The sequence below is a fragment of the Carcharodon carcharias genome, chromosome 10 (assembly GCF_017639515.1).
Source record: "Carcharodon carcharias isolate sCarCar2 chromosome 10, sCarCar2.pri, whole genome shotgun sequence".
Taxonomy (NCBI): domain Eukaryota; kingdom Metazoa; phylum Chordata; class Chondrichthyes; order Lamniformes; family Lamnidae; genus Carcharodon; species Carcharodon carcharias.
Genome location: NC_054476.1, coordinates 158,288,066 through 158,306,624, shown reverse-complemented (window position 1 = coordinate 158,306,624; position 18,559 = coordinate 158,288,066). Strand labels below are relative to the sequence as shown.

The window sequence follows — 18,559 nt, the reverse complement described above, 5'->3', positions numbered from 1 at the left end:
CATAACTTACAGATCATGTCCCAGACACCACCATTACCATCCCTAGGTATATCCTGTCCCACCAGAAGTACAGACCCAGCAGAGGTAGCGGCAAAATGCTATACAGTCGGGAGGGAGTTCCCCTGGGAGTCCTCAACATCGACTCTGGATCCCATGAAGTCTGATGGCATCGGGTCAAACGTGGGCAAGGAAGCCTCCTGCTGATTACCGTACCCCCTCAACTGATGAATCAGTACTCCTCCATGTTGAACACCACTTGGAGGAGGCACTGAGGGTGGCAAGGGTGCAGAATATACACTGGGTGGGGGACTTCAATGTCCATCACCAAGTGTGGCTCAGTAGCACTACTGCAGACCGAGCTGTCCAAGTCCTAAAGGACATAGCTGCTAGATTGCATTTGCAGCAGGTAGAGAGAGAACCAACAAGAGTTAAAAAATCATACTTGACCTCATACTCACCAATCTGCCAGCTGCAGATGCATCTGTCCATGATAGTATCAGTAGTAGTGACCTCCACGCAGTCCTTGTGGAAATGAAGTCCCGTCTTCATAGTGAGGATACCTTTCATTGTGTTGTGTGGCACTACCACCTTTTAAGTGGGATAGATTTCGAACAGATCTCGCAACTCAAGACTGGGCAACCATGAGGCGCTGTGGGCCTTCAGCAGCAGCAGAATTGTACTCAATCACAATCTGTAACCTAATGGCCCGGCATATCCCCTACTCCACCATTACCGTCAAGCCCAGGGATCAACCCTTGTTCAATGAAGGGTGCTGAGGGCTACGCCAGGGGCAGCACTAGGCATACCTAAAAATTAGGTGTCAACCTGGTGAAGCTACAACCTTCGTGCCAAACAGCATAAGCAACAAGTGATAGAAAGAACTAAGTGATTCCACAACCAACAGGTCAAATCTGAGCTCTGCAGTCCTGCAATATCCAGCCGTGAACCGTGGACAGTTAAACATCTCACTGAAAGCTGGGGCTCCACAAATATCCTCATCCTCAATTATGAGGAACTCAGCACATCAGTGCAATAGATAAGGCTGAAATGCCTAGTGAATGTTCCATTTTGGCCTCCTCCCGAGATCCCCAGCATCACAAATGCCTGTCTTCAGCCAATTCGATTCATTTCACAAGATATCAAGACATGGCTGAAGGCATTAGATACTGCAAAGGCTATGGGCCCCGATAATATCCCACAATAGTAACGAAGACTTGTGTTCCAGAACTTGCCATACCCCTAGCCAAGTTATTCCACTACAGCTGCAACACTGGCATCTACCCGGCAATGTGAAAAATTGCCCAGGTATGTCCTGTACACAAAAAGCAGAAGAAATCCAACCCTGCCAATTATCACTCCATCAGTCTACTCGCCATCATCAGTAAAGTGATTGAAGATGTCATCAACAGTGCTAAGCACTGACCTGCTTACTGACACTCAGTTTAGGTTCCGCCAGGGCCACTCAGCTCCTGACTTCATTGCAGCCTTGGTTCAAACATGCACAAAAGAGCTGAGCTCAAGAGGTGAGGTGAGAGTGACTGCCCTTGACATCAAGGAGCTCTAGCAAAACTGGAGTCAATAGGAATCAGGGGAAACTCCCGGCTGGTTGGAGTCATACCTGGCACAAAGGAAGATGGTTGTGTTTATTGGAGATCAATCATCTCAGTTCCAGGAGTTCCTCAGGGTAGTGTCCTAGACCCAACCATCTTCAGCTGCTTCATCAATGACCTACCTTCCATCATAAGGTCAAAAGTGGGGATGTTCACTGATGATTGCACAATGTTCAGCACCATTCGCCACTACTCAGACACTGAAGCAGTCCATGTCCAAATGCAGCAAGACCTAGACAATATCCAGGCTTGGGCTGACAAATGGCAAGTAACATTCGTGCCACACAAGTGCCAGGCAATGATCATCTCCAACAAGAGAGAATCTAACCATGGCCCCTTGACAATCAATGGCACTACCACCACTGAATTCCCCACTATCAACATCCTAGGAGTTACCAGGATTGACCAGAAGCTGAACTGGACTAGCCATACAAATTCTGTGGCTACAAGAGCAGGTCAGAGGCTAGGAATCCTGCGGTAAGTAACTCACCTCCTGGTTCCCCCAGGCTTGTCCACCATGTGCAAGACACAAGTCAGGAATGTGATGGAATATTCTCCACTTGTCTGGGTAAGTGCAGCTCCAACAGTACATGCAGCTTGACACCATCCAGGACAAAGCAGCCTGTTTTATTGGCACCCCATCCACAATATACACTCCCTCCCTGCACAGTGGCAGCAGTGTGTACCATCTACAAAATGCACTGCAAGAGTTCATCAAGCCTCCTTAGACAGGAGCTTTCAAATGCAGATACTCCCATCCAGAAGCACAAGGGCAGCAGATACATGGGAACAGCACTGCCTGGAAGTTCCCCTCCAAGCCACACACCATCCTGACTTGGGAATATATCGCTGTTCCTTCACTGTCGCTGGGTCAAAATACTGGAACTTCTTCCCTAACAGCACCGTGGGTGTACCTACACCACATTGACTGCAGCGGTTGCAGAAGGGCAGCTCACCACCACCACCTTCTGAAAGGCAATTAGGGATGGGCAATAAATGCTGGCCTAGCCAGCATCGCCCACGTCCTTTGAATGAATAAAAAAAGTAGATTGTGACGAAGGAGGTAATATTGGAAGAGATAAGTTGCAGCTTTTTTAACCATTGTTATGACCGTAGCCAGTGTTAATTGCTATGCAAACCAAATCTCAGAGGGATACTTGGCTTAGGGGCCACAACCTTTTTGTATTCTATGAACGAGAAGACAACATACCAATCTCAGTAGTAAGAGATCCAGTAAGACTTTTGGGTTTTTAAAACATAAAAGTAAAAGTTTTATTAACAAAAAAAAAGAAAACTTAAGCACACAAGATTAAAGTTACACAATTAAGCTTGCTCTTACAAAATAATTCACCAAAATCTCCCTACTTGGTCAAATTCACAAGTAAACACTTTCTAGGCAACACTCCCTTATAAATATTTAAATATGGAATCCAGTAATATCACACAAGGCAGACTGCTGTAGCTTCAGTAAAGGTGTCCAACATCACCTGTATCCTCTTCCACTTTACTATGGAATTCACTTCACAATAAAACTGCTTGCTGCAGCCCAAGACTTCTCAACAGCTCCAGCTATCTCGGGCTTAAGCTGAAGGTAGTTGAACCTAGGCCTCTGCCCTGACAGACTTCTACTGCAATGTCCTGGTGCTGAGATGATTGGACTCCAACAGCCACAACCCTCTTCTTTTGTGAGGGGTATGACTCCAGCCAGTAGACAGCTTTCCCCATTGACTTCAATTTTACTAGGGCCCTTTGATGCCACACTCAATCAAGTGCTGCCGTGATGTAAAGGGCAGCCACTCTCACCTCACTTCAGGCATTAAAGAATTACATTTTTTAAGGTAATTTATCAAACGAACTTTTAATATATTGTGGAAAGAACAAAAGTAAAACAGATGTTTTCACCTTTGATTTACAAGATACTGGGATAGATCCACAGACAGATCTGAAATAGTTCTTGGTTTAAAATTCTTTACAGTGGTGTAACATGTATCCTTTGTACCTGTAGAGTGAATGAATTCTGGCAGTGCATTTTTGTTTTAAGTAATACTGAATTCATATCACCTGTATATGCATGTCACAATAAGTGTATTTTTGTTTTGTACTGCAGGATGTTTTGTTTTTGCCAATAACAGCTACTATTGATTTGTTGCTGGTGGATGATGTGTCTTTAGTACCCAAAAATCTCACTGTGTACAATCATCCTAATATTTTGGTAAGATGCACTTTAATTGTCCAAGAATATATTATAAAATTATCGAATAATAAAGATCTTTGTAAAATCCAATAGATTAAATAGACGATAGGTAATATTGAAGGAATACAATTCAAAAAATGGTTGTATAAATCCTTAACTCCCATTTGTAGAAACTGAATAATTCGTGATCATAAACCAGCGGCTCAAATTCTAAGCAAATGAAATTTTGGAATGCAATGCACAATACTCTGATAATGATTCCTGAGACTCATGTAGGAAAAGACAGAAGTTTACTTATTGATCATCATAAATTAAACCATGCAGATGGAAATCTGATTTTCGTGTCTCATTTAAAATGAGGTACTCGAACTCAGCAAGGGCGGGTGTGTGTGTTTTGCAAAATAGGCATTCCTGACCAGCCATATAAATACTGTGGCGACAGGAGCAGGTCGGGGCTAGGAATCCTGTGGCGAGTAACTCACCTCCTGACTCCCCAAAGCCTGTCTACAAGGCACAGTCAGAGTGTGATGGACTACTGAAACAAAAACAAAATGTGCTGGAAAAGCTCAGCAGGTCCAACAGCATCTCTGAAGAGAAAGACAGAGTTAACATTTTGAGTCCATGACTCTTCTTCAAAACAGAATACTTTCCTCTTGATGGAATACTCTCCACTTGCCTAGATGAGTGCAGCTCCAACAACACTCAAGAAGCTTGACACCATCCAAGACAAAGCAGCCTGCTTGATTGGCACCCCTTCCACAAACATTCATTCCCTCTACCACCAATGAACGGTGGCAGCAGTGTGTACCATCTACACTGCAGAAACTCACCAAGACTCCTTAGGCAGCACCTTCCAAACCCACAATTGCCACCATCTAGACAGACAAGGGCAGCAGATACACGGGAACACCACTGCCTAGAAGTTCCCCTCCAAGCCACTCACCACCCTGATTTGGAAATATATCGCCCTTCCTTCATCCGCTGGGTCAAAATCCTGAACTCCTTCCTTAACAGCACTGTGGGTGTACCTACACCACATGGATGGCAGTGGTTCAAAACCACCACCTTCTCAAGGGCAATTAGGGATGGCAATAAACGCTGGCCTAGCCAGCAACACCACATCCCATAAATGAATAAAACAAAAGGTCAGAGGAAAATGGTGTGGGGTCAGGAATACAGATGAAAATTGGATTTCTTCCCCGCAAAAAAAATCAAAGTTTGGCCATTCGCACACAAATGCACCTGTCCACCCAGATGAAAATTCAGCCACATATTTGATCATAAAGCTGAGCGTCAATCTTACTTGGTTTATAACAGTGTTACCTCTAAGTCAGAAAGCCGCCGATTGTTGCCTCATCAGGACTTGAACACAATCTAGCTTCTAATTTCCTTGGTAAGCTGCATTGTGGAGTTATCCAAGTTTGCCGTTAACGCAAAAATTGGTGTTGTATAATAAGTAGTGTACTTCGGAATATAAAATTACAAAGAGGCATTGATGAATTAACTGGGCGAAACTGTGGCAAATGGATTTCACAGGTATATATAGGATAATCTATTTTTGGACCAAAAAAGGATAGATGACTATTATATTATTTAAATGGTTAGGGAGAGTGGAGATCGAAAGAGCCCTACGTGCACAGATCACGAAATTGTAGTATTCAGGTACAAGAGAAAATCATAAAAACTGATAGAATGTTAATCTTTAGAACTGGAACGTTAGAATAGAAAGAGGATGACATTTTGTTACAAAGGTATACAAAGCTCTGGTTAGGCCTCACCTGGAGTATTGTACACATTTCTAGGCGTCCAACCTTCAAAAGGACATATTATTAGCCTTGGAAGTTGTGAAGTGCAGCATCATCAGACTATTACCAGGCTCTAAGGGATAGATTATAAGGAGAGATTGGCTCACATGGCCTGACATATAGAAGGTTAAGTATGGATCTATTTGAGGCTTTTAGAATTTTGAAAGAAATTGATAGGGTAGCTGGAGAAACTTATTTTGCTAGTCAGGGAATCTAGGATACAGGAATATAACTTTAAAATCAGAGCCAGACCATTTTGAAGAAAAGTTAAGACACTTCTTCACGCAAAGGCTGGTAGAACTGTGGAACTCCCTCCCACAAAAAGCAAAATATGCTCGCTCAGTTTGCACTATTTTGTAAAAGAGCAGGGGTGTTATCCTCAGCGCCCTGGCCAATGTTTATCCCCAATCAACATCACGCAAACAAATTATCAGGCCATTGTCACATTGTTGTTTACACGTATTGGCTACTGCATTTCCTGCATTACAACAGTGACTACACTTCAAAAGTATTTCATTGACTATAAAGCACTTTGAGACACATCTGGTTATCGTGAAGAGCCCTATATAAACGCAAGTTTTTATTTCTAATCATTTTTAATCTGAGATCAGTAGATTTTTTTGCAAGCCAATGGTCTAAAAGCATGTGGTAGTATAGCGGTTATGTTACTGGATTAGTAATCCAGGAGCCTGGACTAATGATCCCAAAACACGAGTTAAAATCGTACAGTGGGGTAGCTGGAGAAGTTAAATTCATTCAATTAAATAAATTTGGAATAAAAGGCTAGTATCAGTAATAGTGACCATGAAGCTACTGGATTGCTGTAAAAGCCCTTTGGTTCACTAATGTCCTTTAGAGATGGAAATCTGTCATCCTTACCTGTTCTGGCTGATATTCTTGACCCACAGCTATGTGGCTGTCTCTTAAGTTGCTTCTTAAATGGTCCAGCAAGTCACTCAGTCATAATCAAGGAGGTGGCTCACCATAACATTTCTCAAGGGAAGTTAGAATGGGGAATAAATATTGGCTTTGCTAGCAATGCCCATATCCCAAAAAATGATAGGGGCAAGGAAGGGGACGTTTCCTGTTTTTTTCAGATGAGACATTAACTTGAGATCATATCTGCTTGTTCAAGTGGTCGTAAAGATCCCAGCAAAGGCTCACGTAGCATTCTTCCCTCAGCTGACACCACCATAAGCAGACTAACTGGACATTAAACTATTTACTGTTTACAGATCCTAGCTTTGTGCCAATTAGCTACCCTGCATATGCCTGTATAACAACAGTGATTATGCTTGAAAGAGCACTTTGGGGCATCCTGAGGACATAATAAAACACAATATAAATTAAGTTTGTTCCTTCTTTTATATTGAGTTATGGACTGAATTTGTGTATTTGTAAACAAAATAATGCCAGTAACTTGTGTTTTATTTTTCTTTAGGAAATAATTTATTTAACTGAAGGCTCTGGATATTTTTTCGTTAACACTACTGACACTGAGATTTTGACTAGCACATATCTGGAGGCCAAAAACTATGTACAAGTTAGTATCAAGTTCTCAAAAAGTCTTTTTACATTTTTTTTGCTTGCATTGACACCCCTACCTTTGTTGCTACAGATAAGGCCACTACAAACTGGAATTGTGACAATGAAAGCATATGACCTATGCCTGACATGCAAAGGTCCAGCCAGAGCAGAGATCTATGTTTCAGATATATCAGATTTTGAGCTAGACTTCATTCACAAGGTAAATACATTATTGTAGATATACAAATGCATTGAAAAGTGTCATGCTAAGCGATTTCTACTACTGAGCAGTTTAAATTCATTTCTGATGGAATAAAAGTTACATTCCCCTACCTGTAACATCAGAGAAATTAAAGTTCCATGCATTAACTTTCTTGGGAACAAATTTTAGTGACCTAATATTAAACTAGTACTCCTGATGCCTGTATTTAGATCAATAGCACTTTGATGGGTGGAGGTTTTCAAGGAAAAATCTCTCAGCCAGCGAATGGTGTAAAGGAATCTAATTGGGACAATGGTTGGAAAATGTGCCAGAGGTTGTAACTAAATTATCTGTTTCAACATCCGAACCTACAGGTTGAAATTGGAAAGTCTGTTCCAGTTAATGTCAGAGTCCTGGATTTCTTCAAGAAACCCTTGTTGAACAGATATTTTCGTTACATGAACATGAGCTTACAGGCAGCTTCCCCAATTGTCACCTTAGAGTAAGTATCGAACAAGGTTCAGAAGGTGTAGTTGCTTGAGAAAGGCATTTTAGAAAGACCAATTAAGAATATCAGAACTGAAATTCATATTTCTTTCAAAGACTACAACTTGTTTTTGTTGCAAAATACATTCGTTTACAGCACAAGCTATATAGTTTGATATAAGCTTTCATTACTTACTACTGCTGGGGTTCTCAAATTTGAGGGCGTAAAATCTGTCCTGTCCCAGTACCTCTCTTCCATCTCCTGGTCTGCCTTCTGGGCTGAGTGGGACTTCCGCCCTCATTGGGGCAGAAATCCCACCCTCTGGAGCTGCCAGCCAATCCGATTGGTTAGCAGCTCCATCAGTCCCAGCAGCGCCAGGAAGGCATCAGTGGCAGCTGCTAGCTGAAGAGAGGAAGCCAAGGCCGAGGATCCCCACAGCCTGTAAGTCGGGATCTAGGACTGGGAGGGTTTGGGAGCCTGAGGGGGAAGGGGTGTGTTTAAGAGGGGGAACAGGTAGAGATGAAGTAGAGGTTTAGCGTATGGGTGATTGGCAAAGCACAACTCCCGAAGAGCGAGCTGCCCCACTTCCTTCCCACCCTGCTGCCCATGCCAAATGTATTATGGTGTGGGCAGCCTATCATTAGGGTCAATGAGCTTGATAACAAGCCTAATTGATCCTTAATTGGTCATTTTAATATAGTGGGCAAGCTGCTGATTTCAGCGCCCACCTTCTCCCTCTATTATGGGGGTGAGCGGGAAGATGGTGGGATGGAAGCCCACCCAATTTTGCATGCCCCCACTGTGGGAAACGCCTGCTAGAGACCAGGGACAAGTAAAATTCAGCCCACTGACTCTCACCCAATTCACCCATTGTCAAGGGTTGGTACTAATACAGGGTGACCAGAGTTTCCTTTAAATTTTGTTTTTGTTTTTGCAGTTTCCCTTTAAGGGGCTGCTTTTTAATTTGTCCCCAATTTTGTTAATTTAATTTTTTTGTTTACTCAAAAGAGTTACAGGGTGACCAGTCTATCTCATTTCAGGTACAAAAGGGAAAATCTAAAAGTAAAGTTTAAAGTGAGAGAGGACAGAAATAAAGGAACCTACAGGGAGGGGGAGAAAACAGGAGAAACAGATGAGAGAAAAAAAAAGTGAAAGGAAATGAGAAAGAAAAATAAGTGAAAAGGAGGTAGAGAAATGGAACTGAAGGGAACCAGAAATAAAAGATAAAGATGAGAAAGAGAAGCAGGGCTAAAGGGTAAGAATAATGATAACATTGAGGAAATTCTCTGAATTCATTGTGCCAGTGGGAAGCTTATTGGCTGTGTATATTGAGAGGTGGTGGTGTGGTGGTATTAGTAATTATTAATTACAGGACCAGTAATCCAGAGACCAAGGATAATGCTCTGGGATCTGGGCTTGAATCCCATCATGGCAGATGGTGGAATTTGAATTCAATAGAAATGTGGAACTAAAAGTCTAATGATGACCATAAAACCATCTGGTTCACTATTGTCCTTTAGGGAAGGAGATTTGCCGACCTTACCTGGTCTGGCCTACATATGACTCCAGATGCACAAAAATGTGACTGACACTTAAATACCCTCAGAAATGGCCTAGCAAGCCACTCAGTTGTATCAAACCGCTACAAGGTCTCAAAGGAATGAAACCAGACGGACCACCTGGCATCGATGTAGGCACTGGAAACGGCAAAATCAGCCCTGTCGACCCTGCAAAGTCCTCCTTACTAACGTCTGGGGGCTAATGCCAAAATTGGGAGATGAGTCAAGCAACATCTTCACAGAATCAGACCTTACAGATAATGTCCCAGACACCACCATCACCATTCCTGTGTATGTCCTGTCCCACTGGCAGGACAAACCCAGCAGAGGTGGCAGCACAGTGGTATATAGTCGGGAGGGAGTTGCCCTGGGAGTCCTCAACATTGACTCCGAACCCCATGAAGTCTAAAGGCATCAGGTCAAACATGGGCAAGGAAACCTCCTGCTGATTACTACGTACTGTCCCCGCTAACGCATCTACATCTTTCCTTAAATAAGGAGACCAGTACTGTACACACTACTCCAGATGTGGTCTCACCTGTGCCCTGTACAGCTGAAGCATAACCTCCCTAATTTTGTAATATATTCCCCTCACAATAAATGATAACATTCTATTAGCTTTCCTAATTACTTGCTGTAACTGCATACTAGCCTTTTATGATTCATGCAACAGGACCACCAGATCCCTCTGAATCTCAGAGCTCTGCAATCTCTCACCATTTAGATAATAAGATTCTTTTCTATTCTTCCTGCCAAAATGAACAGTTTCACATTTGCCCACATTATACTCCATTTGCCTGATCTTTGTCCACTCACTTAACCCATCTATGTCACTTTGTAGCCTCCTTATGTCCTCTTCACAATTTACTTTCCTACCTATCTTTGTGTCATCAGCAAATTTAGCAACCATTCCTTTGGCCCCTTCATCAAGTCATTTATGTAAATTGTAAAAAGTTGAGGCCCCAGCACTGATCCCTGTGGCACACCACTTCCACATCCTGCCAACCAGAAAAAGACCCGTTTGTGCCAACTCTCAGCCTCCTGTTAGCTAGCTAATCTTCTATCCATGCCAATATGTTACCCCCTACACCATGAGCTTTTATTTTCCGCAATAATCTCTGATGTGGCACCTTATCAAATGCCTTCTGGAAATCTAAGTGCAGGACATCCACCGGTTCCCCTTTATCCACAGCACATGTGACTCCTTCAAAGAGCTCCAATAAATTAAACATGATTTCCCCTTCACAAAACCATGTTAACTCTGTCGCTTTGCCTGAACTTTTCTAAGTGCCTTGCTTCTTTAATAATAGCTTCTAACATTTTCCTGTGACAGATGTTAGGCTAACTGGCCTGTAGTTTCCTGCTTTCTGTCTCCCTCCCATTTTGAATATTGAATTTTGCCATTTTCCAACCTACTGGAACCTTCCCCGAATCAAGGGAATTTTGGAAAATTAAAACCAATGCAGCAACTATCTCACAAGCCATCCAGACCTGGGGATTTGTCAGCCCACAGCCCCAACAATTTGCTTAATACCACTTCCCTGGTGAGTAAGTTTCCCGAGTTCCTCCCTCCCTTCCATTTCCTGATTTACTTGTGTCCTCTATAGTGAAGACTGAAGCAAAATACCTGTTTAGTTCATCTGCCATATCGCTAATTTCCATTATCAATTCCCCAGACATATTTTCTATAGGACCAACGCTCACTTTGTTAACTTTTCTTATTTAAATATGTAAAGAAACACTTACTATCCATTTTTATATTACTAGCTGGCTTTCTCTCGTCCCCTAATTTTTTCCTCCTTATTAATCTTTTTGTCATTCTTTGCTGTTCTTTATATTCTTTGCTGTTCTTTATATTCTTTCCAATGTTCTGACCTGTCATCCGTCTTTGCGTATATGCTTTTTCTTTAAGTTCGATACTGTCTTTAACTTTTTTAGTTAACCACAGATGGAATTTTTCTTTCTCATTGGAATGTATACAGTTTGTGTATTTTGAAATACCTCTTTAAATGTTTGCCACTGAATCTCTATTGACCTATCCCTTAACCTCATTTGCCAGTTCACTTTAGCTAGCTCTGCCTTCATATCCTCATAATTGCCCCTATTTAAGTTTAAAATACTAGTCTTGGCTGCACTCGTTTCTCCCTCAAAATGAATGTAAAATTCAATCATATGATTGCTGCTACCTAGGATTGACTTCACCATGAGGTTATCAATTTATCCTATCACATTGCTCAATACCAGGTCTAGAATAGCCTGCTCTCTGGTTGGCTCCAGAACTTGCTGTTCTAAGAAACTATCCCAAAAACATTCTATGAACTCCTCATCTAGGCATTTTTTGCCCATCTGATTTTTCCAATCGATATGTAGATTATAATCCTCCATGATAATTGCTGTAACTTTCTGACAAGCTCCCATTATCTCTTCTTTTATACTCTGTCCTACCATGTAGTTATAATTAGGGGGCCTGTACACCACTTCCACAAGCGACTTCTTGCCTTTATCATTGCTCATCTCAACCCAAACTGCTTCTACATCCTGGTTTCCTGAACTTAGGTCACCCCTCTCTGATGTGCTAATACCATCATTAATTAATAAAGCCATCCCTCCACTTTTTCCTAGCTTCCTGTCCTTTCTAAATGTCATGTACCCTTCAATATTTAGGTCCCAATCTATGAAGTCCTGTAGCCATGTCTCTATAATGGCTATCAGATCATATTTATTAATTTCTATTTGCATCTGGCCTTATCTATTGATTTGCTCTTAGATTTGTATTCTTTGTCTCTTCCTGTCATGGTCTGTTTATCATTTCCCATATAAACACCTTTCTCCCTTGCCTTCTCTCTACTCTTTGGTTTACATTTTCCCAAATTTGATCGCATGCCCCCACTATTCATTTTAAAACCCTCTCCACTTCCCTAGTTATGCAACTCACAAGGACACCAGCCCCAGCACAGTTCAGGGATAGACTATCCCAATGGTATAGATCCCACTTTCTCCAATATTGCTGCCAGTGCCCCACAAACCAGAACGCACTTCTCCCACAGCAGTCTTTGAGCCACACATTCATTTCTCTAATCTTATTTGTCCAATGTCAGTTTGTATGTGGTTCAGGTAATAATCCAGAAATTATTACCTTTGAGCTTCTGCATCTTAATTTGGTACCTAGCTCCTCATACTGACTATGCAGAGCCTCCTTCCTTATTCTGCCTATGTCATTGGTACCTACATAGACCACGACCACTGGATCTTCCCCCTCTCACTGCAAGTTCCTCTCCAGCCCTGAACAGATGTCCTGAACCCTGGCACTGGGCAGGCAACACAGCCGTCTGGACTCACTTTTTGCTATAAAGGGAGGCGATGGCATAGTTTTATTGTCGCTGGTCTGGTAATCCAGAGACCTAGAGGTAATGCGCTGGGAACCCAGGTTCAAATCCCACCACAGCAGATGTTGGAGTTTGAATTCAATAAAAAAACTGAAAATAAAAGTCTAATGATGACCATTAAACCATTGTCGATGTTGTAAAGACTCATCTGGTTGACTAATGTCCTTTAGGGAAGGAGATCTGCTGTCCTTACCTGGCCTGGCCTACATGTGACTCCAGACCCACAGCAATGTGGTTGACTCTTAAATGTCCTCTGCAATGGCCTAGCAAGCCACTCAGTTGTATCAAACTGCTACAAAGTCACAAAAAAGGAATGAAACCAGATGGACCACCCGGCATCGACCTAGGCACCAGAAACGACAATGGCAAACTCAGCCCTGTCGACCCTGCCAAGCCCTCCTTATTAACATCTGGGGCTAGTGCCAGAATTGGGAGAGCTGTCTCACAGTCTAATAGAGCCTGACATAGTCATACTCACGGAATCATACCTTACCAATAATGTCCCAGACTCCACCATCACCATCCTTGGGCCTGTCCTGTCCCACCGACAGGACAGAACCGGTAGAGGTGCCGGCACAGTGGTATACAGTCAGGAGGGAGTTGCCCTGGGAGTCCTCAACATCAGCTCCGGACACCATTTAGTCTCATGGCATCAGGTCCAACATGGGCACAGAAACCTCCTGCTGATTACCATGTACTGTCCACCCCTCAGCTAATGAATCAGTGTTCCTCCATGTTGAACACCACTTGAAGGAAGCACTGAGGGTGGCAAGGGTGCAGAATGTACTCTGGGTGCGGGACCTCAATGTCCATCACCAAGAGCAACTTGGTAGCACCACCACTGACTGAGCTGGCTGTCCTAAAGGACATAGCGCTAGACTGGGTCTGCGGCAGGTAGCGAGGGAACCAAAAAGGGAAAATGTACTTGACCTTATCCTTACCAGCCTGCCTGCTGCAGATGTGTCTGTCCATGACAGTGTCAGTAGAAGTGATCACCGCACAGAGACGAAGACCCGCCTTCACATTGAGGAAACCCTCCATCGTGTTATGTGGCACTACCACTGTGCTAAATAGGATAGATTTCGAACAGATCTAGCAACTCAAGACTGGGCATCCACGAGGTGCTGTGGGCCATCAGTAGCAGCAGAATTGTACTCAAACACAATCTGTAAACTAATGACCCGACATATCCCCCATTCTACCATTACCATCAAGCCAGGGAGTCAATCCTGGTTCAATGAAGAGAGCAGGAGGGCATTCCAAGAGCAGCACCAGGCATACCTAAAAATTAGGTGTCAACCTGGTGAAGCTATAGTGCAGGACTACCACTTACCAAACAGCATAAGCGGCAAGTGATAGACAGAGCTAAGCCTTCCCACAACCAATGGATCAGATCTAAGCTCTGCAGTCCTGCCACATCCAGTCATGAATGGTGGTGGACAATTAAACAGCTCAGTGGAGGAGAAGTCTCCGCAAATATCCCTCTCCTAATTATGGGGGAGCCCAGCACATCAGTGCAAAAGATAAGGCAGAAACATTTGCTACAATCTTCAGTGTCAAGTGGATGATTCATCTCAGCCTCCTCCAGAGATCACAGATGCCAGTCTTCAGCCAATTTGATTCACTCCACGCAATATAAAGAAACGGCTGAAGGCACAGGATATGCAAATGTTATAGGCCCAGACAATATTCCAACAATAGTACTGAAGACTTGTGCTCCAGAACTCGCCATGCCCCTAGCTTTGCTGTTCCAGTACAGCTACAACACTGGCATCTACCCGGCTATGTGGGAAATTGCCCACTTATGTCCTGTACACAAAAAGCAAGAGGAATCCAACCCGGCCAATTATCGCCCCATCAGTCTACTATCCATCATCAGTAAAGTGATGGAAGGGGTCATCAACAGTGCTAAAAACCAGCACTTGCTTAGCAATAACCTGCTCACTGGCACCCAGTTTGGGTTCTGCCAGGTCCACTCGCGTTCTGACCTCATTACAGCCTTGGTTCAAACATGGACCTAAAGCTGAGCTCCCTGAGGTGTGAGTGACCGCCCTTGGCATCAAGGCCGCATTTGACCAAGTGTGGATCGGGGAAAACTCTCCACTGGTTGGATTCGTACTTAATGCAGACGAAGATTGTTGTGGCTTTTGGAGTTCACTCATCTCAGTTCCAGGACATCACTGCAGTAGTTCCTCAGGGTAGTGTCCTAGGCCCGACCACCTTCAGCTGCTTCACAAATGACCTTCCTTCCATCGTAAGATCAGAAGTGGAGATGTTCGGAGACGACTACACAATGTTCAGCACCATTTGTGACTCTTCAGATACTGAAGCAGTCCATGTCCAAATGCAGCATGACCTAGACAATGTCAAAGCTTGGACTGACAAGTGGCAAGTAATATATGTGCCACACAAGTGCCAGGCAATGACCATCTCCAACAAAAGAGGATATAACCATTGCCCCCTTGGCACTCAATGGCATTATCATCACTGAATGCCCCACTATCAACATCCAGGGGTTTACCATTGACCAGAAACTGAACTGGAATAGCCATATAAATACTGTAGCTACGAGGGCATGTCAGAGGCTAGGAATCCTGAGGTGAGTAACTCACCTCCTGACGCCCCAAAGCCTGTCCACCATCCACAAGCACAAGTCGGGAGTGATGGAATACTTTCCACTTGCCTGGATGAGCGCAACACCAACAACGCTCAAGAATCTCAACACCATCCAGGACAAAGCAGCCCACTTGATTGGCACCCCATCCACAAACATTCATTCCCTCCTGCACCAGTGCAGAGTGGCAGCAGTGTGTACTATCTACAAGATGCACTGCAGCAATTCACCAAGACTCCTCAGACAGCACCTACCAAACCTATGACCAATACCACCTAGAAGGACAAGGGAAGCAGGTACCTAGAATACCACCACCTGCAAGTTCCCCTCCGAGCCACACACCATTGTGACTTGGAAATATATTGCCATTCCTTCATTGTCGCTGGGTCAAAATCCTAGAACTCCCTCTGTAACAGCATTGTGAGTGTATCTACACCGCATGGACTGCAGCTGTTCAAGAAGGCAGCTCACCAGCGCCTTCTCAAGAGAAATTGCAGATGGGCAATAAATGCTGGGCTAGCTAGCGTTACCCACATCCCATTAACAAAAATATTTAAAAATTATGTGCATCCTGCTCTCAATTCCAATGTGTGTGGTCGATAGATAGTTTCTCCCTCACTGCTTATTGGGTACAATCTAATAATTTTTTGGTGGAGTCCAACCTGAAGAGGTTTGCATACTTTATAAATATTGAAACTTTGTTTGGAATTTTAGGAAACCCTGTAACTATGTCCGTGGGCAGAATCTTCTGCTCCTGCTGGTGGTGAGTATGGAGGCAGGACAATGGGGAACCAGAACCCCTCCACCTTTGCCATAATTGAGTTCTGGGTGGGAAGGCCCATGGTTGACCTTCCTTCTCTGCTGCCTATTGAGTCCCTCAAGTGGCCATTGATGATCACTTAAGGACCTAACCCTGTCGATGCTGGTATTAAGTCAGTGTGGGTTGGACCTGTGGACATGTGGTGTGCACAACAGGTAAACTATGCAGACAGCTTGTCACCTTCATATGGCGGAAGAGGTGTCCTGCATCAAAGGCATTCAGTGCCTGATCATTGGTCTTGACCTAAGGAATGGGGGCCTAGCTGAAAGCCTACCCCTATCCTTGCTGCCAAAGCTCCGACTCCGCTCTCCCTGCGATCCCTACTATGCAAAACCCCCTCCCCCCACATTACTTACTTGTGGCCTGAGTCAATCCGTGACCCTGTGACTGTGGTAGGTGTTTTTCTTGCAGCAGCCTCCATAGTGGCACTGCTGAGCACAAGGAGGCTGGCAGCTCTCAGTAGGGGGGACTTCCACCCAGGGGAAAGCCCACAGTTGACCTTACTACTGCCTTGTGCTTCGGCAGAGCCTTGCCAAAAAGAGGCAGCGCAGGTCTTTCACCAGCAGGTGAGACCCCTGACACCTCAACAAGATTCCGCCTCAAGTCCCTCAACTTACAATTGATTGAAAGGTGGAAATCATATTAGCATGGGAAGGAATAAGCATAGTTTTGCATAGAACCAACAAATCAACTGATTTTCTTAGCTTTGGAATCTTGTGTGCTGTTGACACTGTTTAATATCAGTTGTGCTGACATTAGTTATGGAGAGATCCAAACTCTCAAAATTGTCTAAACTGAAGAAGAATGTTTTGTGTTGAGCATTTTTCTAGGAGAATTTATGGGCAGGTTATGAGATACTTTGTAAATCACAGCATTTTCATAAACTTTTCAATTTTCAGAGCAATTACTGACTTAGATAAACATGCTGCAAGTTACTTAGTAAGAGCCGTGGCTTTGGGTCAAACTACCCTTGTGGCAACTGTCAGAGACAAAAATGGTCGAAAGTTGAGCTCTGCCCCACGTCAGATTGAAGTGAGTGTGCTTCCTTTTGTTCTCATGGCATCACAATCTCTAGTTTAACCACAGTGTAAACAGTAATGGATTTGAAGACCTTGAGAATGTTTTGCACAACTTCAGTAGAATGACATTTTCCCTGAACAGCAAAGTAACAGTGCCTGTGTGTAAGGGAAATATATGTGGTAATTACTTCCAAAGAAAAAGGTGTGGGCTTTCCTTCACCATACCATCCCAAGTTGAGTGGAATATAGAGGTATTGGGAAAATGGAACAAGGAGGCATACCACCCACTTAAATTTTCCTTCTAGTAAAAACACTGCTGGTTAATCCTTCACAACCCCAATGGCCTGAATTTTTCCTGCATTGGGCGAGCTCGGCAGGGGCAGTCGGGGAGCCGACCAGCGCCCACGATTGACTCCACACCACCATTTTACATGGGCTGGCCAATTAAGGCCCACCCAGCGTAATACGCAAGCAGCAGCGCTACATGTGTGGGCAGGGGGAGGAGGGAGTGTTGGGTCCTGTGCTCTTTCATGCATGCACACGAAAGAGCACTTCAATCTCCCTGAGGCACGGAGCTGCCTCCGGGAGATTGAAGTGCTTTTGAAAAAAATAAATGAATGTAATAAAAATTTAATGAAACGTCCCCTCGTGACTGTGTCACATGAGATGAGACGTTTTCATTTTTCAGAAACTCTTTTAATTTAATTCCTTAAAGCTTTAGGAAACGTCATCCTGCTCGTGGATGAGGTTTCCTAAAAAACGTGAAGACCATTTGGCCTTTTTGCCTACCCACCAACCATAAGTTTGGACGAGCAGCGTAAACTTGACATGAATTATTTAATTATTGGCCTTAATAGACCTATCAAGTATCGGCGGACGCGCAGCCGACTCCAGCATGCACCTGCTGAACAAAACATCACAAGACAGCGCGATGACATCGGGGCACACTCCCGACGTCATCGCACGTCATTTTATGTGTCAGGCCCACCCCTGCACGCCAACTGTAAAATCCTGGTCTATGTCATGTAATAATGGTGGGAATTGGGGCTCAATGCTGCATCCGGTTTCCTTGCTTGGGGGGATATTGGCTATAGGCCATGAGACAGAGACAGTAATTTTGCTGAGTAACATGTTGGAGAATGGAGCTTTAGTAGTGGACTCTTCTCCCTGTTCAGGGCCCCTTACCTCTTTACAGAGATCCCATGGTTATTAGGGAGAATTCGCCAGAAGTAAAGTAAATCTTTGGGGCTTCCCTGCTCCATTAATAGCAGCTCTTGCCTCTTCTGGTGCTGCAAGAGGTGTTCGACTGTAGCACTGGTCACATTTATGTCTTTAC

The 18,559-nt window shown here is 43.8% G+C and overlaps 1 protein-coding gene across 1 annotated transcript in view; it reads left to right on the top strand.

Annotated features, from left to right (window-relative positions):
* LOC121282907 (nuclear pore membrane glycoprotein 210-like) overlaps positions 1-18,559 on the top strand; it is a 235,299-nt gene that overhangs the window by 182,436 nt on the left and 34,304 nt on the right. The window contains exons 19-23 of the mRNA XM_041196717.1: positions 3,718-3,822; positions 7,051-7,152; positions 7,228-7,356; positions 7,713-7,840; positions 17,104-17,236. Of these exons, the coding sequence (XP_041052651.1) occupies positions 3,718-3,822; positions 7,051-7,152; positions 7,228-7,356; positions 7,713-7,840; positions 17,104-17,236 (597 nt within the window). The remainder of the gene's footprint in view (positions 1-3,717; positions 3,823-7,050; positions 7,153-7,227; positions 7,357-7,712; positions 7,841-17,103; positions 17,237-18,559) is intronic.